The sequence below is a fragment of the Podarcis bocagei genome (genome assembly GCF_964188305.1).
Source record: "Podarcis bocagei genome assembly, chromosome: 7".
In the NCBI taxonomy this organism is placed as follows: Eukaryota; Metazoa; Chordata; class Lepidosauria; order Squamata; family Lacertidae; genus Podarcis; species Podarcis bocagei.
Window position 1 is genome coordinate 85,683,497 of NC_138132.1, and position 22,185 is coordinate 85,705,681.

At 46.4% G+C, this 22,185-nt stretch overlaps 1 protein-coding gene across 1 annotated transcript; it reads right to left on the reverse strand.

Annotated features, from left to right (window-relative positions):
- Window positions 1-6,208: 6,208 nt before the first annotated feature.
- On the reverse strand, window positions 6,209-21,432 carry LOC308591984 (lysosomal amino acid transporter 1 homolog). Its single transcript, XM_081203218.1, is given in 9 exon segments — window positions 6,209-6,866; window positions 7,290-7,400; window positions 7,403-7,477; window positions 9,851-9,943; window positions 10,802-10,959; window positions 12,984-13,071; window positions 15,619-15,748; window positions 17,024-17,311; window positions 21,254-21,432. Coding segments are annotated over 8 exon segments (927 nt in total). The 5' UTR covers window positions 17,197-17,311; window positions 21,254-21,432; the 3' UTR covers window positions 6,209-6,767.
- Between the last annotated feature and the right edge of the window lie 753 nt (window positions 21,433-22,185).

The following is a 22,185-nucleotide window of genomic DNA, read 5'->3' on the forward strand; positions in this document are numbered from 1 at the left end:
GGTTTATGCAGGCAATTAAGAATACACCCCCCAACAGTTATCCAATTTCTGATTTTAACATTTTTATATGGTTTTCATTGCATGGTTTTATGTACAGTTGTTGTTTATTTTTAAATTGAATAGGGTTATGAGAAATACAAATTCAAATGGGAGCAGCCCTGTTACCTTGCTGAAAACAAGCAGGTCTGGGGCTTGTCAGTGCCTGAGCAGGTGATTGTGGGAATGTTCAGGGTGGCAGGAGAGGATATATTTTTATTAATATCCTTCCTAACTTGCGCTGGCAAGTTCCTTTAGTTAGCAGAGTTTACATTCCTCTTTTCATGCACAGCAGATAACTGGTTGCAGGCTCGTGTGAGCCTCTCACTATTATACAATTCAATCTGTCTCAGATTGAATTGTACGTTCCTGGTAAATTCCCTTGAATCCCTCTTAAAAAGAATAAAGATGCCACAATCTTATTCAAAGATGATAAAAATAAGTTTACTCACATCAGTTCACAGTTGGATCCCTGAAGGCAAACTTAGTTACCAATATGTACATGTGGATCTACCCCATATGGGGTAATAATCCCAGTTTTGCTGCTAGCTGAGAACTAGCAGAGCAGTCCTAGCTAAAAGCTGATCCAACGAAGAAGGAAATCAAAGAGAGAGGGATGCTGCGTGACTTGTCCTTTTGTTACCTGGACAGTTAAGGTCACGCCCACCTTCTATCACATGCAAAAGGAAGGGTGCTCTAGCCAGGAGGAGCAGGAAGTTTCAACTGGCTGGACCAAACATTCCTTCACATGTCTTCTCTAACATTACAAGGAATGTTGTACTTGACTGCTTCTCAGTGATTGCAAGGGAGCTACATTTGTATCCCTCTGGCCACCGTGACGGAAGCTGTCAATGCAAGGAAAATAAATAAAAATAAAAGAAACAATGTGAGCCTCAGGTCAACCCCTGACAGCACCACTGACATGACCAGCGCTGCGGACAATGGGATCTATGGGCTAGCCCTGCAGGGTGGGCCCTTTGCCCCGACTGCAGCTGGGGTAATAAAGCCACATTAAAATGAATCCTAAAAACTGATAGCAAACTCATTCTCCACCTGCCAACTGCAGCATCCACCTTCCGAGAGGGAGGAAAGCATCACCCAAGGTTTGCAGAAGTTCAGAAAATACATTGGGGTAAAGGTAAAGGGACCCCTGAACGTTAGGTCCAGTTGTGACTGACTTTGGGGTTGCGGCGCTCATCTCGCTTTATTGGCCAAGGGAGCCAATGTACAGCTTCCGGGTCATGTGGCCAGCAGGACTAAGAACCAGAGCAGCGCACGGAAACGCCGTTTACCTTCCCGCCGGAGCAGTACCTATTTATCTACTTGCACTTTGATGTGCTTTCAAACTGCTAGGTTGGCAGGAGCAGGGACCGAGCAACGGGAGTTTACCCCGTCGCGGGGATTTGAACCGCCAACCTTCTGATTGGCAAGTTCTAGGCTCTGTGGTTTAACCCCATTATGTTGGGGTAGGGGAATGCTAAAACAGCCCAGGGAAGACAGAACAGGTTTGCCTGTCATCTCCAGCCTGGTGAGAGTGCCTTTTTAAAAAACGTTTTTTTCTGAAGACAACTCTGCATGCAGCTTGTTCGCTTCAGCTCTGCGCAAGCTGGCTAGAACTTCTTGCCTAGGCTTGTAGGGTCCTGCCCGCCTCCACTTCCCCCTCTTTCCATCTTCAGGGCTCAGCGGTGGGAGGGAGGGCAGAGATAATCACCAGCACCCCCTCCTCCTCCCAAGTTTGGGCCCTGAAATTTCACGGGACGGGGCAAGTGTACTGAGCGTGTTCAGGAGCTACACAATGCTGATCGACTAGATAGATAGATAGATAGATAGATAGATAGATTAGATAGATGGATAGAACGGACAAAGTAGTTTTCCAGTAGAGTTGTGGAAACCTAAGGAGGTGTGAAATAATGGCCAACTGCTCCTTCACTGCTAGGATATGGGGCCAGTTTTTGGAGGGGATCAGTCTGCTGGCAGTGATGGTGCCATGGAACCTCCACATTCAGCGTTAGTCTATCTGAGTAACAGAGGCATGACAGTAGATGAGAGGGCTGTTGCTTTCTCCCCCAGCTAGCATGGGCTGCAGCCTACTAGGCTCTTCAGTCAGTCCGTCACGAAATTTATATACAGCTCGATTGCTAAACAACACAGAGCAGTTTACAAAAAGGAAGGTTTGCAAGAGAATCGCTTGGAAAAATTTGATCCTTCGGACTACGACTTTCAACTACTTTTTAAGACACTTGGCAGTCATTACACAGTAATGTAAATTAATCCAGAATGCATACAGCAGTTGGGAAGAGGCCTCAACAGATTTCAGGGAGATGTCACAATTAGCAAGGAACCTGTGGAATGCCAGAAGAGTCATCTTCCAGAAAATGGAGCTCTTAGCAGGCTCATAACTATATAACATATAAGTTTCTGCCTCTTCTCTCCCCAAAACGCAAATCCAAGGCCCCTTCCCAATCAGCCACTCTGCAATCTTGGTTTTTAACCCTCTGGTTCTCTCTCTCCAGGTCTGTGCAGACTTTTGCAGACAAATCAAAGCAAGAAGCTCTGAAGATCGACCTGGTGGAGGCTTTGAAGAAGAAGCAGCAAAGCTAAAACGAAAACGAAGAAAACCCGCTCCGTTGACGATGCTAACAAGACATGCCATGCTCTCATTAGATTCCTTTTTCTTAGAGAACTTTTCCCCCTCTCCCTTTCTCCTCTCCCCCACCACCCACCTGCCACTATTTTTTCTGTCTGCGTCTCCATCACATCATGCCCACGTACAAAGTGCTGTCTCAAGTCCGACCCCCTCCCTAACCCCACCCCGGATGAATAAAGCTGTATAAACTTTCATCAGTCTCTCTCTCTCTCTCTTGGCTTAATTTGCACCATATTTTTTTTAATTCTCGAGACTTTGCGGAGCGCATTTCTGTAGAGAGAAAAAGATCCACGGGAGGGGGTGGTGTTTATTTTGTTGCCCTGGTTTTTTTCCCCTGGCCCCCATCCTACCATCTATATGCATAAAATCACCAGGCCATTCTGTTAGTCTTACCCCCCTTCCCCTCCCTCCTTCCTTCCGCCCCCTCCCCTCCCTCTGCTTTTTTTTCATCTTTTGTTACATTGGTGTAAAAAATGTAAAACAAAACAAACAACAAAAAAACTTTATTATATACTGTGGTGTGTGAAAGAGGAAAACGAAAAACTGGAAAAGAAATTGTTCCATGTATGTTTGGGGGTGGGGGGCTGTGCGGGAGGGGGGGTGCAGAAGGCTGAAGTAAACTCTCTCCCACCCACCCCCCGACTTTTTGAGCTGCGAGGAATTTTGCTGAGTTGGTGATGGCTGCAAGATGTTCTTTCTTAATGGGGACAGTGAGGTGCTTTCTGTTCCCTGCCTCCCAAATCCCTTCTCTTGTTTTGATTTCTATGGAATGCAGAAAATTTTTTAAACCCACCCCTCCCCGGTTATTTTTATTTTATTTGTAATGCTTAAATCGGAATCTACATCTTATACTTGAGCCTCCATACTTAAAAATAAAAAAATAAACCACAAAAAAATGTGAAAACTTGCGTTGGGAAGTTCACAGTTTTTGCACATTCCTTATAGGGGGTTTGTTTGATACGTGGTGGTGCTTGTAACAAGTCAGTCAGTGGGATAGACTGTCTAGCATGCACTCTCCCCAAAGGTTGCTGGATTACAACTCCCATCATCCCCAGCTAGTGGAACCATTGGTCAGGGATCATGGGAGTTGTAGTCCAACAACAGCTGGAGATCCAAATTTGAAAAACACTGGGCTGTGTTGAAAGACTGGCCACATTCACACCGTGCACTTAAAGTTCTATGATACCACTTTTAAACAGTCATGGCTGTAGTTTTGTTAAGGATGCTAAAAGTTGTGGGGGGGGCACATTTTACCCCCTCAGAACTAGAGTTCCCAGAGTGGTTTAGCAGCCCATCCCTCCCCACAGGGAGCTCCGAGAATTGAAGTGCTGGGAGGGAAGGAGAGGTCTCTGTCAAGAGTGTGAAGAAAGTTCCTACTCTGTTTTGAGGTGTTTTCCTCCACAAACCGGCCTCAATTTGAATTACATGACCTGCCTACATTTTAAAGCAGCAAAGTATTTCCTGGGAAGAGTGATGGGCTGGCTTGAGTTATACTAGAGGTCACCTACTTCTGTATTCACAACCAGAGTTTTCTAGTATCATTTTTGCAGTCAACATGTTATGGACATGGGTGGCGCTGTGGTCTAAACCACAGCACCTAGGACTTGCCGATCAGAAGGTCGGCAGTTTGAATCCCCGTGACGGGGTGAGCTCCCGTTGTTCAGTCCCTGCTCCTGCCAACCTAGCAGTTCGAAAGCACGTCAAAGTGCAAGTAGTTAAATAGGTACCACTCTGGCGGGAAGGTAAACGGCATTTCCGTGCACTGCTCTGATTCGCCAGAAGTGGCTTAGTCCTGCTGGCCACATGACCCGGAAACTGTACGTCTGATCCCTCTGCCAGTAAGGTGAGATGAGCGCCGCAACATCAGTCGTTCGTGACTGGACCTAATGGTCAGGGATCCCTTTACCTTTTGTAGGGGACACACCCTCACCTTTCCAGAGTTTAGGCTGACTAAAACACCCCCAGGAAACCTATCCTGTTCAAATATCGACCCTGAAGAGAGGAGTGAGATTGTGGCCAAGATGAACAACGTAAGAGAATGATCTGCTAGCCCATCTAGTCCGTCAGCATGTCTAGGCAACACGATGACCATAGACATATGTTATAGAATTCCTTCAAACCATAAAAAGTACTAAATGAAATCTTTTAGTCTCAAAGTCTTTGAAAATCTTTAAATGAAGCGAGGTACCAAACTGTGTATGATGAAAGACAAGCTGTGAAGCTTTGTGTATTCAGCAAATATGATGTCCAACACTGAACAGTGGTTCTGGATATTGACTACTGTTTTGTAGAATTCTTCGTCAGCGTGGTGGGAGAATATAGAATTGCTAAACTTTGTACTTGTTATCGTTTGAAGGAATTCTATAAAGACTGTCTATTACGTATGTATATGGTCATCGTGTTGCCTAGACATTGCTGACGTTCTCTTTGCAACACAGGGGTTTGTTTGGTTACTTATTGCTGGCCCATCTAGTCCAGCGTCCTGTTTTCACAGTGGCCAACCAGGTGCCCCAATGGAAAACCAGCCCTCTCCATTTCCAGCAGCTGCTATCCAGAAACACTACTGCCTCCATTATGGATAGCCCTCTTCTCTATGAATTTGTCCAATACAGTGGTGCCTCGCAAGACGAAATTAATTCGTTCCACAAGTCTCTTCGTCTTGCGAGTTTTTCGTCTTGCGATGCACGGTTTCCCATAGGAATGCATTGAAAATCAATTAATGTGTTCCTAGGGAAACCGCCTTCAGACCAGGTCCGGGGACAGTTTGTCCCCAGACCTCTTCTGAAGGCTGGGGGGGGGGGGACGACAAGGGCTTTTCTTCCCACTGCCAGCATTTAAAAAAACCCCGGGACAGCGGAGGACTTCTCCCCTGTCCGGGTGATCTTAAAATGCTGGCGGGCGGCATTTTAAAATCGCCCCGGGACAGCGGACTTCTCCGCTGTCCGGGGCGATTTAAAAGCCCCTGGGAAGGCAGGCAGGGGGGACAAAGACTTTTGCCCCCCGCCAGCCTTCAGAAGAGGTCCTGGACCTCTTCTGAAGGCGGGCGGGGGGCGAAAGTCTTTGCTCCGCCCGCCTGCCTTCAAAAGCCCTCCGGGACAGGCAGGCAGGGGGGAGCAAAGACTTTCACCCCCCGCCCGCCTTCAGAAGGTGTTCCCGCCCCGCCGCCCGGCTTCGGAGCATCGTTCCGAAGCCCGGCGGCGGCGGGAGGAGGCGTTCCCGCCCCACCGCCCGGCTTCGGAGGAGGTCCGAGGACAGTGGGGAAGACGTGCTGCGCTTCCCCGCTGTCCCGGATATTTCCCTATGGGCTGTCGTCTTGCGAAGCAAGCCCATAGGGAAATTCGTCTTGCGTACCACTGTACTCTCAAAGTCATCCAAGTTGGTGGCTGTGACTGCCACCTATGGGGGCAAGTTCCACACTTTTAACTATGTGCTGGGTGAAGAATTTTACCTGCCCCAAATCTTCCAACATTGAGCTTCCTTGGCTGTCCACGGTTCTGTTTCGTCTTCTCCCAATGCATCCAGACATTATTAGAAAGCGGGGGTTAAGTTTATTTTCATATTTATCCATCTGTGCAAATAAAACACTTATTCACAATGAATGCCCAATGTGTGTGCCACAGAACAAGACCTCTGCCCTTCACCCTCGATGGGCCTTGGCAGAATTCACCTGTGACTGTGTTTATGAAGGCAAATAACTCTTTGAAGCCCAGAGATATAGCTTTAACCAATCCCCACTTGCAGTGATTTCCCTTTGATCCCATCCAAACCTCCTCATTAAATTACATTTTTCCTTATTTTGGATTGTGATTGTGAAGAGGGAGCTATGTGCATCTTGAGTTCCAAAAGACACTTAAAAATAAAAATATGCACCATTTTCACTCCTCAGCTTACAACCTGTTAGATTAATTCCCCAACCCACCCTTTTAAATAGAAACATTGTCCGTTTAGAGGTAGTCAGCCCAACCCCGAAATGGAGAAGGATCTGTTCAACTGTAAAGGATTAACTGTGTTGTATGCTCTCCAAAGTCCAGAGGAATGGAGAAAGCCTTCACAGCATCTTCATTCACTTAAAAATTGTGCCTTCTCAGCTCTCCGGAGGTTCCGCTTGAGCACCCAGGAGAGCTTCTCTCTCTTCAAGCGATGGTAGCCTCTTCCGACGGTAGGCAAGGAACTGAAACGAGATCTGAATTGGTGAAGTTAAGGGCTGTTTCTGCAGCAGGAAGAGCCAATTTTAGTTTTTAATTGTGTGCCTCTTCAATTTACCGTTGGTCCATTTCAAATTAATCTGTGTAATCCTTTTATTTTTAAAAAAAGACCCTTGCTACTTAAATGTGGTGTTGCAAAAAAAAAAGAGAAAAGAAATCATGTATCTTCCTATATAGATAGAAACGTAAGGCTGTCATCACACAGCCCCATTGGAATGCTTCATCACAATTCTGGATTTGCATGAAGACAGGGCAGAGGAGCAGAAGAGAAGATGCAGCAGAGTGGACCCATTTGCTCTCACTTTCCTCCCAGGAGCTGAACATAGGTGGACCCAATCCCAACGTAAACAAATCTGAACTCTGGCTGGGGGGGGGGGTCGGGGCAGAAAGAGAAAGGATACAATGATGTCGAGAGCCAGGACTCCCAAACTGCCAATCAGCCATGGCAGGTGGTGGATGACGTAGCTGCCTTCAGCTTGGCCCCGATCCGGGTTTTTCAGCAGGACGCTGAGTCTCCGTACAAAGTGTTCCCCAGCATCACCAGAGCGAAGAGGGAATAAGATATGCCGACGGTCGATTTTCTCTTGAACTGCAGGGTAAGTTAAGAAGAATTGCAATTATCAAGGCAGCCCTATTTAGGGAAGCTTTTAATGTTTAATAGGTTATTGTATTTTAGTGTTCTGTTGGAAGCCGTCCAGAGTGGCTGGGGAAACCCAGCCAGATGGGTGGAGTATAAATAATAAATTATTTATTATTATTATTATTATTATTATTATTATTATTATTATTATTATTATTAATTATTAGCAGCAGCAGCAACAACAACAATAGCAGCTCCCAAGGTTTTCTGGCAGGGAATATTTTCCCAGCCCTACCTGCCAATTCCTTCAGGGACTGAACACCTATCAGAGAGTCGGGAATAACAGAGACACGGGTGGCGCTGTGGGTTAAACCACAGAGCCTAGGACTTGCCAATCAGAAGTTCGGCAGTTCGAATCCCCATGACAGGCTGAGCTCCCGTTGCTCGGTCCCAGCTCCTGCCAACCTAGCAGTTCGAAAGCACGTCAAAGTGCAAGTAGATAAATAGGTACCACTCCGGTGGGAAGGTAAACGGCGTTTCCGTGCGCTGCTCTGGTTCGCCAGAAGCGGCTTAATCATGCTGGCCACATGACCTGGAAGCTGTACGCCGGCTCCCTCGGCCAATAAAGCGAGATGAGCGCCGCAACCCCAGAGACAGTCACGACTGGACCTAATGGTCAGGGGTCCTTTTACCTTTACCTTTAAGGCAAACAAGGCAGATGCGTTTGGAATCGTGCAGACAGAAGCAGACTTCAGGCTTCTCAGATCTACATTGGTGGTGGGTTTTTTAATACTAGAATCCAAAATCAACAGCTACTAGCCTTGATGGCTATGCTCTGCCTGGAGGCAGTAAAACTCTAGATATTGAATGCTGGGAATCACAAGAGCGATAGGCTCAGGTCCTGCTTTTGAGCTTCCTTTTGGGGCATCTGGGTGTCAGAACTGGAATAGATGAGCCATTGGTCTGATCCAGTAGCCAGGCTGTTCTTGCGTTCTTCAGATCTACCACGTGCAAAAGGTTTGTTTTTAGCAGCCAAACTGAGCTGAGCTCCTGATGGCTACTTGTGATCTCTCTCCCACCCAGTCGCAGCCACTGCAGAAAATGAGCAAAGCCTGCTTTGGATCAGGTCAGACTATTCACCCATCTAGCCCCATACAGTCTACTCTGACTGGCAGCAGCTCTCCAAGACCACAGACCAGGGAAGGGCCTTTCCCCTCCCCAGCAGCCCAACCTTTTTTGATTGGTGATGGAACCTCAGACCATGTGCAAGCAAAGCAGAATGCTCTGCTATCTGCTAAAAAGAAAGTAAAATTCTATATTCCTGCCGCTAGGGAAAAAGTTTTCTTATATGCAACCGCTGCGGCCAGAATGATTATAGCAAAAAATTGGGAGAAAAAACTCCCTCAATAAGAGATTGGCAAATAAGATTTTGTGAATATATAGAATCAGCAAGACTTACAGCAGTGGTAAGAAGCCAATCAGACCAAAAACTGATAGAGTGGACTTGCATGAAGAAATACATAAAAAGACATGGTTCTGGTATTAATATATCAATATGCAATGAATGAAACTTATAGAGTAAAAAAAGAAAATTAAGAAGAAATGGGTATAAGATGAGATAGTCAAAAATAATATTGATAATACAGCGAAAAGAAGAAAAGAAACAAAGGAAGCCATACACAGGTGGAGGGAAGTCAAGATTTATGTTTGTATGTTTAGTTTGTCTGTTTTCATTTTTTTTTAATCTGAGTTGAGAGGTGTATGTATCTATGTATAATAAGTTGGTTTAGTGTTCTGTGTTTGTAAGTATTGCATTTACAGTGGTATCTCAGGTTAAGTACTTAATTTGTTCCGGAGGTCTGTTCTTAACCTGAAACTGTTCTTAACCTGAAGCACCACTTTAGCTAATGGGGCCTCCCGCTGCTGCCGCACTGCCAGAGCATGATTTCTGTACTCATCCTGAAGCAAAGTTCTTAACCTGAAGCACTATTTCTGGGTTAGCAGAGTCTGTAACCTGAAGCGTATGTAACACGAGGTAGCACTGTATCAATAAATGTTTTTTTAAAAAAGTAAAATTCTAGTCCTCATGGTTCAAAGAAAAGGTCCCATTTAAACAAAAGCAAAGTCAGCTGCCCTCATACTGAGTCAGACCACTGCTCCATTTAGCTTGATCTTCTCTGACTGGCAGTAGCCACCCAGGGTTTCAGATGCCCTGTCTCTCTCGGCCCTATCTGGAAATCCACTGGGAGTTGAACCCAGGAACTTCGACATGCAGAGCAGTTGCTCTGCCACTGAGATACTTTAAGCCCCCCTCCCAAGCCAGCCTGAAAGAGCCGCTGGTACTGAAACAGACCCGGCCCCATTTCCCCGAGCGCAGCTTACATTCGTGTAGATCGGTGGGACTCGGGAAAGCAGGTAGAGAACAGACGAAACAGACCCGATAATGAAACCAATTATTTCTTGCTGGGTGAAAGGCTGCGGAAGGAAACGAGGCCGTTAAAAATAAATAAATGGTCCAAGAACAGAACAGGTTTAAAATTAATTCTGCCCAAACCAGCCCACCACCCTCTGGCTCCCCTCCTCTATTTTTTGAAAATATTTTTTATTGGTTTTTCAAGAATAAGGAAATCTAGGCAGCTCTCAGTTTACAGTGGGGTTATTTTGCGGGAACAGCGTGTAAAGGCAAAACAGTGTAAAGTCAAAACAGACTGGGTCCATTGGCAGGTCGGATTGACAAAGCCTTTTCCCCCTGGTGCCCACCCCTGACCATTAGGTCCAGTCATGGACAACTCTGGGGTTGTGGCGCTCATCTTGCTTTACTGGCCGAGGGAGCCGGCATAGGGCTTCCGGGTCATGTGTCCAGCATGACTAAGCCGCTTCTGGCCAACCAGAGCAGCGCACGGAAACGCCGTTTACCTTCCCACTGGAGCGGTACCTATTTATCTACTTGCGCTTTGATGTGCTTTCGAACTGCTAGGTTGGCAGGAGCAGGGACAGAGCAACAGGAGCTCACCCCGTCGCAGGGATTCGAACCACTGACCTTCTGATCAGCAAGCCCTAGGCTCTGTGGTTCGCAGGGATTTGAACAGCCGACCTTCTATTCAGCAAGCCCTAGGCTCCGTGGTTTAACCCACAGCGCCACCCGCGTCCCCCCCTTTTTATAGGTTTTCCAAATTACCCATAACACCCTGAGTGAAACATCATACATTTGTCATAACTATGTCATAAATTGGGAGGGGTTTCTTCTAGCAGAAACCTGAGCACCAGGCTTGCCCTGATCCTCACATGACCTCCAGCTTCCGCTCTTTAGGTGAAACAAATATACAAGCATACCTCCCACCCAGGACGATCTTCTGCGGACGAGAGAAGCACCCTCCCTCTGAAGGACACAGTGTCATCTCTGGGAAGAGAGGAGGGTCTGCCCAGGATGGAGGTCACAGATACCGTTCCCACAACGAGGAACGCAAAAGCAGCATTGATTGAAGCGGAGACTGAGGAGGGAAAGAGAGAAATTGGTTTAGGATAAGGCAGAAAACTGGCCAGAGAGGGAGGGGCGTGTGAACAAGGGGATGGGAAACCCCCTTAAAAAGTTTCCCGAAGTAATAATAATAATTTTATTCTTTGTATCCTGCCCATCTGGATGGGTTGCCCCAGCCACTCTGGGACATATAAAAACATGGGTTTGCAATTGTTATTGCAAAACAATTTACATATAACAACACAGACAAAGACAGTATCTCAATGACAACTAAATATTAACTAACAACACATCATCTAACACAGGGGTAGGCAACCTAAGGCCCGGGGGCCGGACGTGGCCCAATTGCCTTCTAAATCCAGCCCACGGACGGTCTGGGAATCAGCGTGTTTTTACATGAGTAGAATGTGTGCTTTTATTTAAAATGCATCTCTGGGTTATTTGTGGGGCATAGGAATTTTTTCATTATTTTTTCCCAAAATATAGTCCACCCCCTCACAAGGTCTGAGGGACAATGGACCGGCCCCCTGCTGAAAAGTTTGCTGACCCCTGTATAAAAACATACTAAAACATCAAACATTAAAAACTTCTCTATACAGGCTGCCTTCAGATGTCTTCTAAAAGTCAGATGGTTGTTTATTTCCTTGACATTTGATGGGAGGGTGGGTGCCACTACCGAGAAGGCCCTTTGCCTGGTTCACCCGTAACCTCACTTCTCGCAGTGAGGGAACCACCAGAAGGCCCTCAGAGCTGGACCAATGCAGCAAGCTTCTGCCTGACAATTTCCCCAACATTTCAGCAGTGTGGCGTAGCGGTTTGGAGTATCAGCCTAGGACCTGGGACAGCAGACCCCACTCAGCCGCAAAGCTTGCTGAGGGAGCTTGGGCCCGTCACTGCCTCTCGGCCTATTCTAGCCCGCAGGGTTGTTTTCGTGAGGGCAAAATGGATCGGGGAGAACCACGTATGCCACTTGGAGGAAAGTTGGGATATGAGAGGCAGTGTTGCGTAGTGGTTAGACTGTTTTGCCAGAACCTGGGAGAGAACAGGGTTCAAATCTGCCCCCTCAGTCGTTAGGCTCACTGGGTGCCGCTACCTGCCCTCTCAGCCTAACCTACCTCCCAGAATTATTGTGGGGATTACTTGAGCTCAATGGAGGAAAAAAAGTGCAATTAGTCAATAATAAATCATTATTAGTAATGTTTAGCCCTACTGTGGCTTTTGGGGGGTACATTTAGGGTTTCCCAGAATCATGGCATCAGTAACAGATTTTCCTTTAGGGGAACAGTCTCAAAATGACATCCGGCCACTGACCTTCAGCCTCACAGTGTTAAAATATCTCAAAAAAAGAGGAAGAGATAAATTCATTATCAGCAGCCAGGAAGTTGTTCACAGAGTTAACAGATCTACAGAAAGGATTGGTTAAAATAAAAAAAAGTTTGATGAAATTAACAAGATGGAGAGGCAAGTCCTTTGTTTTAAAGGGTGGGGAGGATTTAAGGATTGGGATTCAAGATTGACGCAGGGCTTCTAATTTATGAATCCTTGCCAAACTTTAGATTGTAGGTGTTTTGAGGCAACAATCTGCCCTTTTGTACTCTAAAGCATCACACAAACTGATAGCACTATACAAACTGACAACAGGAACGTGGTTATGCAGTGGCAGGGTAGATGTTGAGCCCTGGAGCCAATTAAGTGAGCATGTACAGAGTGCACACCCATACCAGCTTGCATTCCACCCTGGAAGTCGGTGAGCATTGAGTAGAAAGGTTTAAAGGGTCTTCCAGGAAAATCGCAGCCCTGACGCTTTGGTTTGTTGTTAACCATAGGCAAAGTAGGGCAGAGAACTCTGCACATGCCCAGAGATAAAAAATAGAATTAAGTTGCATGCCCCAAACCCTTAAATGGGGCCCCAACTTGTGTTGAAGGTATTTCCTGAAAACAGGGCTAATGTTTTGGGTTTTTTGAAAAAAGTTACAACTGTTAATTTGTTTTGCAAAACCTGCTTTTCTTGGCCCGTGTTAGTGAGTTGAAACTTACAGGTTCGGTTCTGGTTCTTGACTTTGTAATAGAGGTAGAGAGACATCATAAGCAGGTCTGCCAGTACGTAATAGATGGCTGTGTATACCTGTGGCAGAGAAAGAGAGAAAGAGAAAAAGAGAGAGAGAGAGAGAGAGAGAGAGAGAGAGGGCTGTCAACAGCAACTCTGAATTTAAAAGAATTAAAATTCTGTACCCACAGGCTATACCGATTCGGCAAAGTGATCAAGTATGGAAAAAAGATTGTCCTAATCTGCAGTCACAAATCACATTCTTTCACTGAATTCATTTCCACAGAATCTCGGAATTGTCGAGTTGGAAGGGACCCCGAGGGTCATCTAGACCAACCCCATGGTTCAGTGCAAGAATCACTGCTGAAGAATCTCTTGACAGATGACTACCCAACCTGTGTTTTAAAACCTCATGAGGGAGCATCCCGCCACCTTCCAAAGGAAGTCCGTTCCCCTGCCAAACAGCTCTTATAGGCAGAAAGTCATTCCTGACGTTTAGTCGGAATCTCCTGTCTTGTAACTTGAAGCCATGGGTTCAAGTCCTACCCTCCAGAGCAGGAGAAAACAAGCTTGTTCCATCTTCCATGTGACAGCCATTGAGATAGATGGCTATGATGTCTCCTCTTTTCCAGGCTAAACATCCCCAACTCCCTCAACCATTCCTCATATGGCTTGGTTTCCAGACCCTTGATCAGGCATAGGCAAACTCTGGCCCTCCAGATGTTTGGGACTACAATTCCCATTATCCCTGACCACTGGTCCTGTTAGCTAGGGATGATGGGAATTGTAGTCCCAAACATATGGGGGGGCGGAGTTTGCCTATGCTATGGTTACCAGATTTTTTTCAGTCAATCTAGGGACATTTAAAAAAAAAAATTTTTTTTTTGAAGTTGAGTAGCAACAGGGAGTCAGCAGTGGGGATGGTGAGGCAAAAGACCCTGGGCCCAAGCACACATGCATATTGTATAAAGGGGCAAAGCCCTTCTTTCGCACCCTGTGAAACATAAATGCGCAGTTTTTTTAAAACTGGGCAACAGTGTGCCGCCTGCCTGTGACTCCCAAGCCTTCTCTGATCTCCTGCCCCCTTCCCCCCTTTGTTTTGACAGATTGAGGAAGGCTCGGGAGTCGCAGGCAGGCGGTCATTGCCCAGTTTTAATAATAATAATAATAATAATAATAATAATAATAATAATAATAATTATTATTATTATTATTATTATTATTATTATTATTATTATTATTATTTATTTATTTATACCCCGCCCATCTGGCTGGGTTTCCCCAGCCACTCTGGGCAGCTTCCAACAGAACACTAAAATACAATAACCTATTAAACATTAAAAGCTTCCCTAAACAGGGCTGCCTTTTAAAAAACTCTGCGCATTTATGTTTCGCAGGGTGCGAAAGAAGGGCTTTGCACCTTGCCTGGAAGAGAAACCGCGCGCCTTGCGCCCCTCCTAGGCAACGCCTGCCCGCCCACGACTCCTGAGCCTCCCCCGATCTGTCAAAACAAAAGGGGAAGGGGGCAGGAGATCTGTACCGCCGGGCGTCCCTGGTTCACCTTTGGCAGTGGTGGCGGCAGCGAGCAGCTCCTGAAGCCAGCCAGAGCCAACTGCGCTACCAGACTGCCTCCGGGCTGCTGGGGCTGCCGCTGTCACGTTTCCCAGGGACAGATTTTCAAATATGGGGACATTCCAGGGACGGACTTTGTCCGGTGACAGATTTGCAAATCCGGGGACTGTCCCTGGGAACCGGGGACATTTGGTAACCTAGCCTATGCCTACCCTTGATTCTCTTGGGTCACCCTCCTCAGCACCCATTCCAGCTGGTCAATATCCTTAAACTGGGATGATGATGATGACAAGAATAATAATAATTTATTTATTTATTTATACCCTGCCCATCTGGCTGAGTTTCCCCAGCCACTCAGGGCGGCTCCCAATCAAGTGTTAAAAACAGTACAGCGTTAAATATTAAAAACTTCCCTAAACAGGGCTGCCTTAAGATGTTTTTTAAAGATAATATAGCTGCTTATTTCCTTCATAATAAATAATAATAATAATTGATTATTTATACCCCGCCCATCTGGCTGAGTTTCCTCAGCCACTCTGCGTGGCTCCCAATCAAGTGTTAAAAACAGTACAGTGTTAAATATTAAAAACTTCCCTGAAAAGGGCTGCCTTAAGATGTCTTCTGAATGTCAGGTAGTTGTTTATCTCTTTGACATCTGATGGGAGGGCGTTCCACAGGGCGGGCGCCACTACCGAGAAGGCCCTCTGCCTGGTTCCCTGTAGCTTTGCTTCTCGCAATGAGGGAACCGCCAGAAGGCCCTCGGAGCTGGACCTCAGTGTCTGGGCTGAACGATGGGGGTGGAGACGCTCCTTCAGGTATACTGGATCGAGGCCGTTTAGGGCTTTAAAGGTCAGCGCCAACACTTTGAACTGTGCTCGGAAATGTACTGGGAGCCAATGCAGATCTGGATTGGATGCCCAGAACTGGACAAAGGACTCCCAGGTGAGGTCTGACCAGGGCAAAACAAAGTGGTCCTATTTTAAACCCCGCAAAACGTGGATGAGGGCATCCATTTCAGTTCAGTTCACTCTGCTCCAGAAAGGCTCTTCTTACCTGTAGTGGTAGCTGGTCAGCCAAGAACGACCCAATCAGATTTAAGGAGTCTCCTCCTAACCATCCCAACAGGAAGTAGACAGATAACGCCTGGTCCATAATCCCAGTTTTACAGGCCAGGTAGTATTGGCTACAGAGGGGAGACATTGGAGGAAGAAGCAGTTAGAGTAGGCTTGCTGGTCAAGCTTTGCTTGGTCACCTAGGGCAAGCACATTATATCTCCAGATGACCAGGCCCCCCAGTCAAAAAATAAGTAAGATTGTAGAAGTCTGCATGTAGACACACACAGACACATATACACACACGGTTGCAATATTGCTTTTTATATATAGAGATAGTTCTGTGCTTGTTTTGCTACTTTGATATTAGTTAATTTTACAGGTTGTATTTTACATTCATTTATTTAAAAGTATGCATAAACTGCATGATATTTTTTAATCTCTAAAAAGTGTAGGATGCAAGAACAAGCAAGCAACATCGCTGAAACAAAAATGCAAGCTGTATACAGCAAAACATTTGTTTATTTTTTATTTTATTTGTCAAATTTATATTACCGCCCTATACCCGGAGGTTTCAGGGCAGTTCAGAGAATAAAATCAAAATATAAAACCACAAAATACATAAACAAAATAAAAACAACAACAACAACCTAATAACCTCCACCCCAAAAAAAACAACCCACCACATTTTAAAAGGTCATAGGATGTCAATCAAATCAACCAAAGGCCTGGTTAAGTAAGTTCTGGTGAGCAGAAAAGCAGACAAAAATAAATAAAATTTCAGGGAATTCAGACAAATAAAGACAGGGTCTTTTGGGTTAGGGAAAGCCTGGGCAAAAAAGATATACATGTATTTAAGAATGTATCAGGTCAATGGGCCACCTAACCTGCAACCATTTTTCCACAGAGCGATCTTTCTCAAGACATCTGAAGCAAATAACGACCGCTGCTTCACCTATGCACTTCATTTTAAATGATGTTTTCGCAACCTGCCCTGGATCCATTTGGTGAGTAATAAGTAGATATATTTCCTGAGCTTTATTTTAAGAGGCAACGTAGCTGAAAACCTGCAACAAAATGTTGCAGCGCAGGGCGCATTACCTTGCTCGAGATTGCAACCAGCCACATGAGCTTCATGTCTCATTTGGAGGGATTTTGTCGTTGCCATTGCAAAGAAAGGGGAAAAGAGGAAAGCTCGGAGTTTCCTAAGGGCAGCAGGAGACTTGCTCGAGCGGGAAGTGACTCATGTCTCCCAAAAAAAATACGTTGCGTCAGGGTTGGTTAGCAATGAGAAACTCGCCCGTCATTCCAGCAGTGGGTTGTTGAGTTCTTCAATTAGGAGATCTGATCTCTCAAGGCAACCAAAGAGGAAGCAACCGTTGTTGTTTTTGCTTTTTGTTACTTACGGGAAAGACGCCGCAGCAAAGCAGAAGATGGAGAGCAAGCCCAGCACCACACTGGATATGTCCCAGCCATCCTGGGCACATTCGTGGAATATCTCCCAAACCCACTGGGAGCCATTGGGGCAATCGGAAAAATTCATGCTCAGGGAACCGATCATTTGCAGATGAACCAGCATCGCGCGTATCTGAGCAAAGGCTCAATTTAGGGAATTTAGGGAAAGGGAGGCAAGGCCGCAGATGTCACACAAAACATAAGAGGCAGGATTGTTTGTCCATAGCCGAACCGTGAACCTGCCAAGGAAGAAAGGAAAGAAATAAGTGTCATAGGAACCAGTCTTTTAGCGTGGCTGCACTCTGAAACTCCCTGCTAATTGACATTGGTCAAATGTCTCAATTGTATTCTTCCTGACGCCTGCGAAAAACTTCCCCCTTTAGGTAAAGCCTTCTCAGACACAAATTTTAATCCATAATTTTAACCTAGAATGCTAAACAAACATCTAGAGGGAATCAGGTTGGAGGAGGCTCGTTTAAAGGGTTGTATCCAACTAAGCAAGGGACACGGGTGGCACTGTGGGTTAAACCACAGAGCTTAGGGCTTGCTGATCAGAAGGTTGGCAGTTCGAATCCCTGTGACGGGGTGAGCTCCCGTTGCTCGGTCCCTGCTCCTGCCCACCCAGCAGTTCAAAAGCACCTCAAAGTGCAAGTAGATAAATAGGTACCGCTCCAGTGGGAAGGTAAAAGGCGTTTCTGTGCGCTGCTCTGGTCCGCCAGAAGTGGCTTAGTCATGCTGGCCACATGACCTGGAAGCTGTACGCCGGTTCCCTCGGCCAATAAAGTGAGATGAGCACCGCAACACCAGAGTCGGTCATGACTGGACCTAATGGTCAGGGGTCCCTTTACCTTTATCCAACTAAGCAGACCCACTGAAATGAATGAACCTAAATTAGCCAAACTGTGTGGTTGGTCTACTCCAGGGGTCAGCAACCTTTTTCAGCCGTGGGCCGGTCCACTGTCCCTCAGACCATGTGGTGGGCCGGACTATATTTTGGGAGGGGAAAATGAACGAATTCCTATGCGCCACAAACAACCCAGAGATGCCTTTTAAATAAAAGGACACATTCTACTCATGTAAAAACACGCTGATTCCCGGACCGTCCGCAGGCTGGATTGAGAAGGCAATTGGGCCTCATCCAGCCCCCGGGCCTTAGGTTGCCTACCCCTGGTCTACTCTTATCACTGGATGCAAGCCAGTACAGTGGTACCTCGGGTTAAGTACTTAATTCGTTCTGGAGGTCCGTACTTAACCTGAAACTGTTCTTAACCTGAAGCACCACTTTAGCTAATGGGGCCTCCTGCTGCTGCCGCGCCGCTGGAGCACGATTTCTGTTCTCATCCTGAAGCAAAGCTCTTAACCTGAGGTAATATTTCTGGGTTAGCAGAGTCTGTAACCTGAAGCGTATGTAACCCGAGGTACCACTGTACAGCTATTCGCCACTGGGGCTTAATGGAGCCTCCAAGTTCAGGGGTAGTGTATCTCCAACTACCAGTCTGGACCCAAATGTCAAGGGAAATCCCCCATCTCTTTCAAACCCGCCCCTCCCCTCCCCAACCTGGGCACTGTCCAAAGCAGCTACTCTTACAAAGCACTTTTTCTGGGATCGGGACCGCAGACACGAGGGCCATCAGCATTTTGCATACTGAAAAAAACAGCTCAAGAAAGAATCACACTTGGCTCGTGAGCTGGGAGCCCTTTCACAATCCCACAGGCAAAAGAAAAGAGAGAGGACTTTAGCCAGCAAGAATTGCCCACCCTAGCACATATTCTTGCTTTGCAGGCACAGAGAAATCGTCATTTCAGCACAAAATTTATTTTTCATTCTGACACACACACACAGGAGAGAGAGAGAGAGAGAGAGAGAGAGAGAGAGAGAGAGAGAGAGAGTTTGGTCTTCCAAAGCTGAATTCTTCTTTTTTTTTCTTTTTTGCCAGCCAAACAAGAAAGTAAAAAGCTTTTTTTAAAAAAAACCAAACAACTTTCTGACTGGAGTCCAAAGGCAAGATCAGATTCTGGAGCGCTTCACCTTGGTGTGTGTAAACAGGAGGGTGACAAACCACTTCAGTATTTACCACACGGTGACCTGGTTTGCTATCCGAATGTTTGTCTGAGAAGAAGTCCAGTGGCGTCTCCCCAGCCCCACACCCCCATATTCTACTCATGTAAAAACACCAGGCAGGCCCCACAAATAACCCAGAGATGCATTTTAAATAAAAGGGCACATTCTAGGTGAGGGCAAAAGGCTGTTTTTCCTTCTACAGATCCAGGTGGAAAAGAGGTCACAAAAGAACCAGCCCTCACGGACAAAGATCACTTGGAGAATTTAGAGCAGGGCTTGGCAAACTTTTTCAGCAGGGGGCCAGTCCACTGTCCCTCAGGCCTTGTGAGGGTTGGACTATTTTTTTTTGGGGGGGGGGGAATGAACAAATTCCTATGCCCCACAAATAACCCAGAGATGCATTTTAAATACAGTGGGACCTCGGGTTAAGAACTTAATTCGTTCCAGAGGTCCGTTCTTAACCTGAAACTGTTCTTAACCTGAGGTACCACTTTAGCTAATGGGGCCTCCCGCCGTTGCCGCACGATTTCTGTTCTCATCCTGAAGCAAAGTTCTTAACCGGAGGTACTATTTCTGGGTTAGCGTAGTCTGTAACCTGAAGCGTCTGTAACCTGAAGCGTCTGTAACCCGAAGTACCACTGTAAAAGGGCATATTCTACTCATGTAAAAACACCAGGCAGGCCCCACAAATAACCCAGAGATGTGTTTTAAATAAAAGGGCACATTCTACTCATGTAAAAACACGCTGATTCCCGGACTGTCTGCGGGCCGGATTTAGAAGGCAATTGGGCCGGATCCGGCCCCCAGGCCTTAGTTTGCCTACCCATGATTTAGAGAGTATCCTGTTCTCTCACAGTAGCCAAGAAGGAACTGTCCCGAAGGGACAGTGAGGGTTTGGCCTGATGGAAATTTGGTGGGGGAAATCTACTCTGCTATAGCTAGGGGCCAGAGCTTTTGGGTTAGTCTCTATTGGTTACTGCAAGAACAGGGCGACTGTTTCAAAAAAACCACAAATAGTTGCAAAAAACAAAACAAAAAAAGGAGCCAGGATACCATCTACAATGACCTTCCCCAGGACAGATCTAGCAGGTGGAACACAAAGAAGCTAATTCCAAACTGGCTGTGAGAAAAAAATGGAGGAATATACTCGGCACATGCCCAGTGTTACTCTTGTTTATCGCTGCTTTCCACCTTTGCAGAGGTCTGGAAATGAAGAAGCCACTTGGAGTACATTAATTAGGTCTTGTAAAAAGAGGAGCAGTTGCAATGGGCCACGATTCATCTTCTCCCACCCATCAAAAAACGTTCAATATACCATCAAAGAGAATGAACCAAAAAAAATTCCTCCCTACCAAACTCCACTTAATAATAAGGTTTTTCCCAGGCTGAATCATTGCCTTTCTTTTTTTTTTCAAGCCTGGGGGGCAGTTCTGGGACACAGGAAGGCCTCTGAGCACAGGCAGAGTGGCTTTTTTTTATTTTGTAAGAAAGGAGGAACCACACCCAAGGTCTTGGTGGGATGGGGGCTTGCTGAGAAACAGCCTCCTGATAAACCTAAGCTCCAGATGGTCTCCATTTCATTTGCAAGACAGTCATCAAGGAATAACGATAGATAGTAATAACTCAATCTTCTTGTGTGGATGCACTTTGGAACTCCCTGCCCATTGAAATCAGGCAGGAGCCTTCACTCTCCTCTTTTCGGTGCTGGCTAAAAACATTTTTACGCAAGCCTCCCCAGATTATTATGATGCGGGTTTTAATCTGTTTTTAGTCTATTGCTATTTTATTTAAATTGTTGTTAATTTTTTGTGCTAATTTTATCGTTTTGCCTTTTGGAAACTGCTTTTGAGAAGGTTTTTTTTTTAAAAAAATCAAGCGGTATATAAAATTTATAAATATATTGTACTTAGCATCACGAATTTTTATCACCCTGGCCTTGGGCTAGTACGATAAACCTATGGAGCTAGCATCAAGAAATAAAGCTGGGAAAGGAAAATAGGGTTTTAAAACAATACCTGCCCTGGTTTGACCTCGGGGGAGGGAAACATCGTGCCCTACCCCCGGGTTAGGAACCCTGCTTCCCCGGGGGACAACCCCCAACCGCAATTATTCAACTCACTCTGATGCCCAAAGATGCTGAAGGCGCTTTAGCTCCTGGCCCTCGTCTGCGCGCCCCGGGGTGCCATTGCGCCCAAACCGGATTCGCTCCTCTTGGCGGCTGTTCAGACGCCGACCCGGAGCGCGGCTTTGTTTTGTTCTCCGCCCGACTCGGCCGCAGCTCCTCCCCTGCGGCGCCGGCAGGAGGGTTGGCGGATTCGGCCGAGTCAGCTGACGGCAGAGCCCGCCCCACCGAAGGGGGAGGAATCGGGGCCTCGCTCCGCCTCCCGGCCGAGGGGAACAAGGAGTCAGCCCCGCGGAAGGCGCAGAGCCCGTCGCCCGCGTTTTGGAAGCGCCTCGGGGCGGAGCTCTGCGGTTTGGTTGTGGCGGCGCCTTAGAATACAGTGGTACCTTGGGTTACAGACGCTGCAGGTTACAGACTCCGCTAACCCAGAAATAGTACCTCGGGTTTAGAACTTTGCTTAAGGCTGAGAACAGAAATCGCGAGCAGCGGTGTGGCGGCAGCGGAAGGCCCCATTAGCTAAAGTGGTGCTTCAGGTTAAGAACAGTTTCAGGTTAAGTACGGACCTCCGGAACGAATTAAGTAATTAACCCAAGGTACCACTGTAGCAAAAAACTAGAAATGCGTCTAATTCCTACAAAGCTTGATTGGCAGGTGAAGATGATAAAATACTTGGAAATTGCGAAAATGACTGGGATAATAAGAGGAAACTCAAACCAGAAAGGGTGTAAAGTATGAATAACATTTAAAGAATATCTAAAACAATATCGTGAAAATGCAAATCGCCTGACAGGTCTAAATTGAATCTTGAATATTAAGGGTAACTATGAATGTAGAAGGGACTTGGGTGGCGCTATGGGTTAAAACACAAAGCCTAGGGCTTGCAGATCAGAAGATAGGCGGTTCGAATCCTCATGATGGGGTGACCTCCC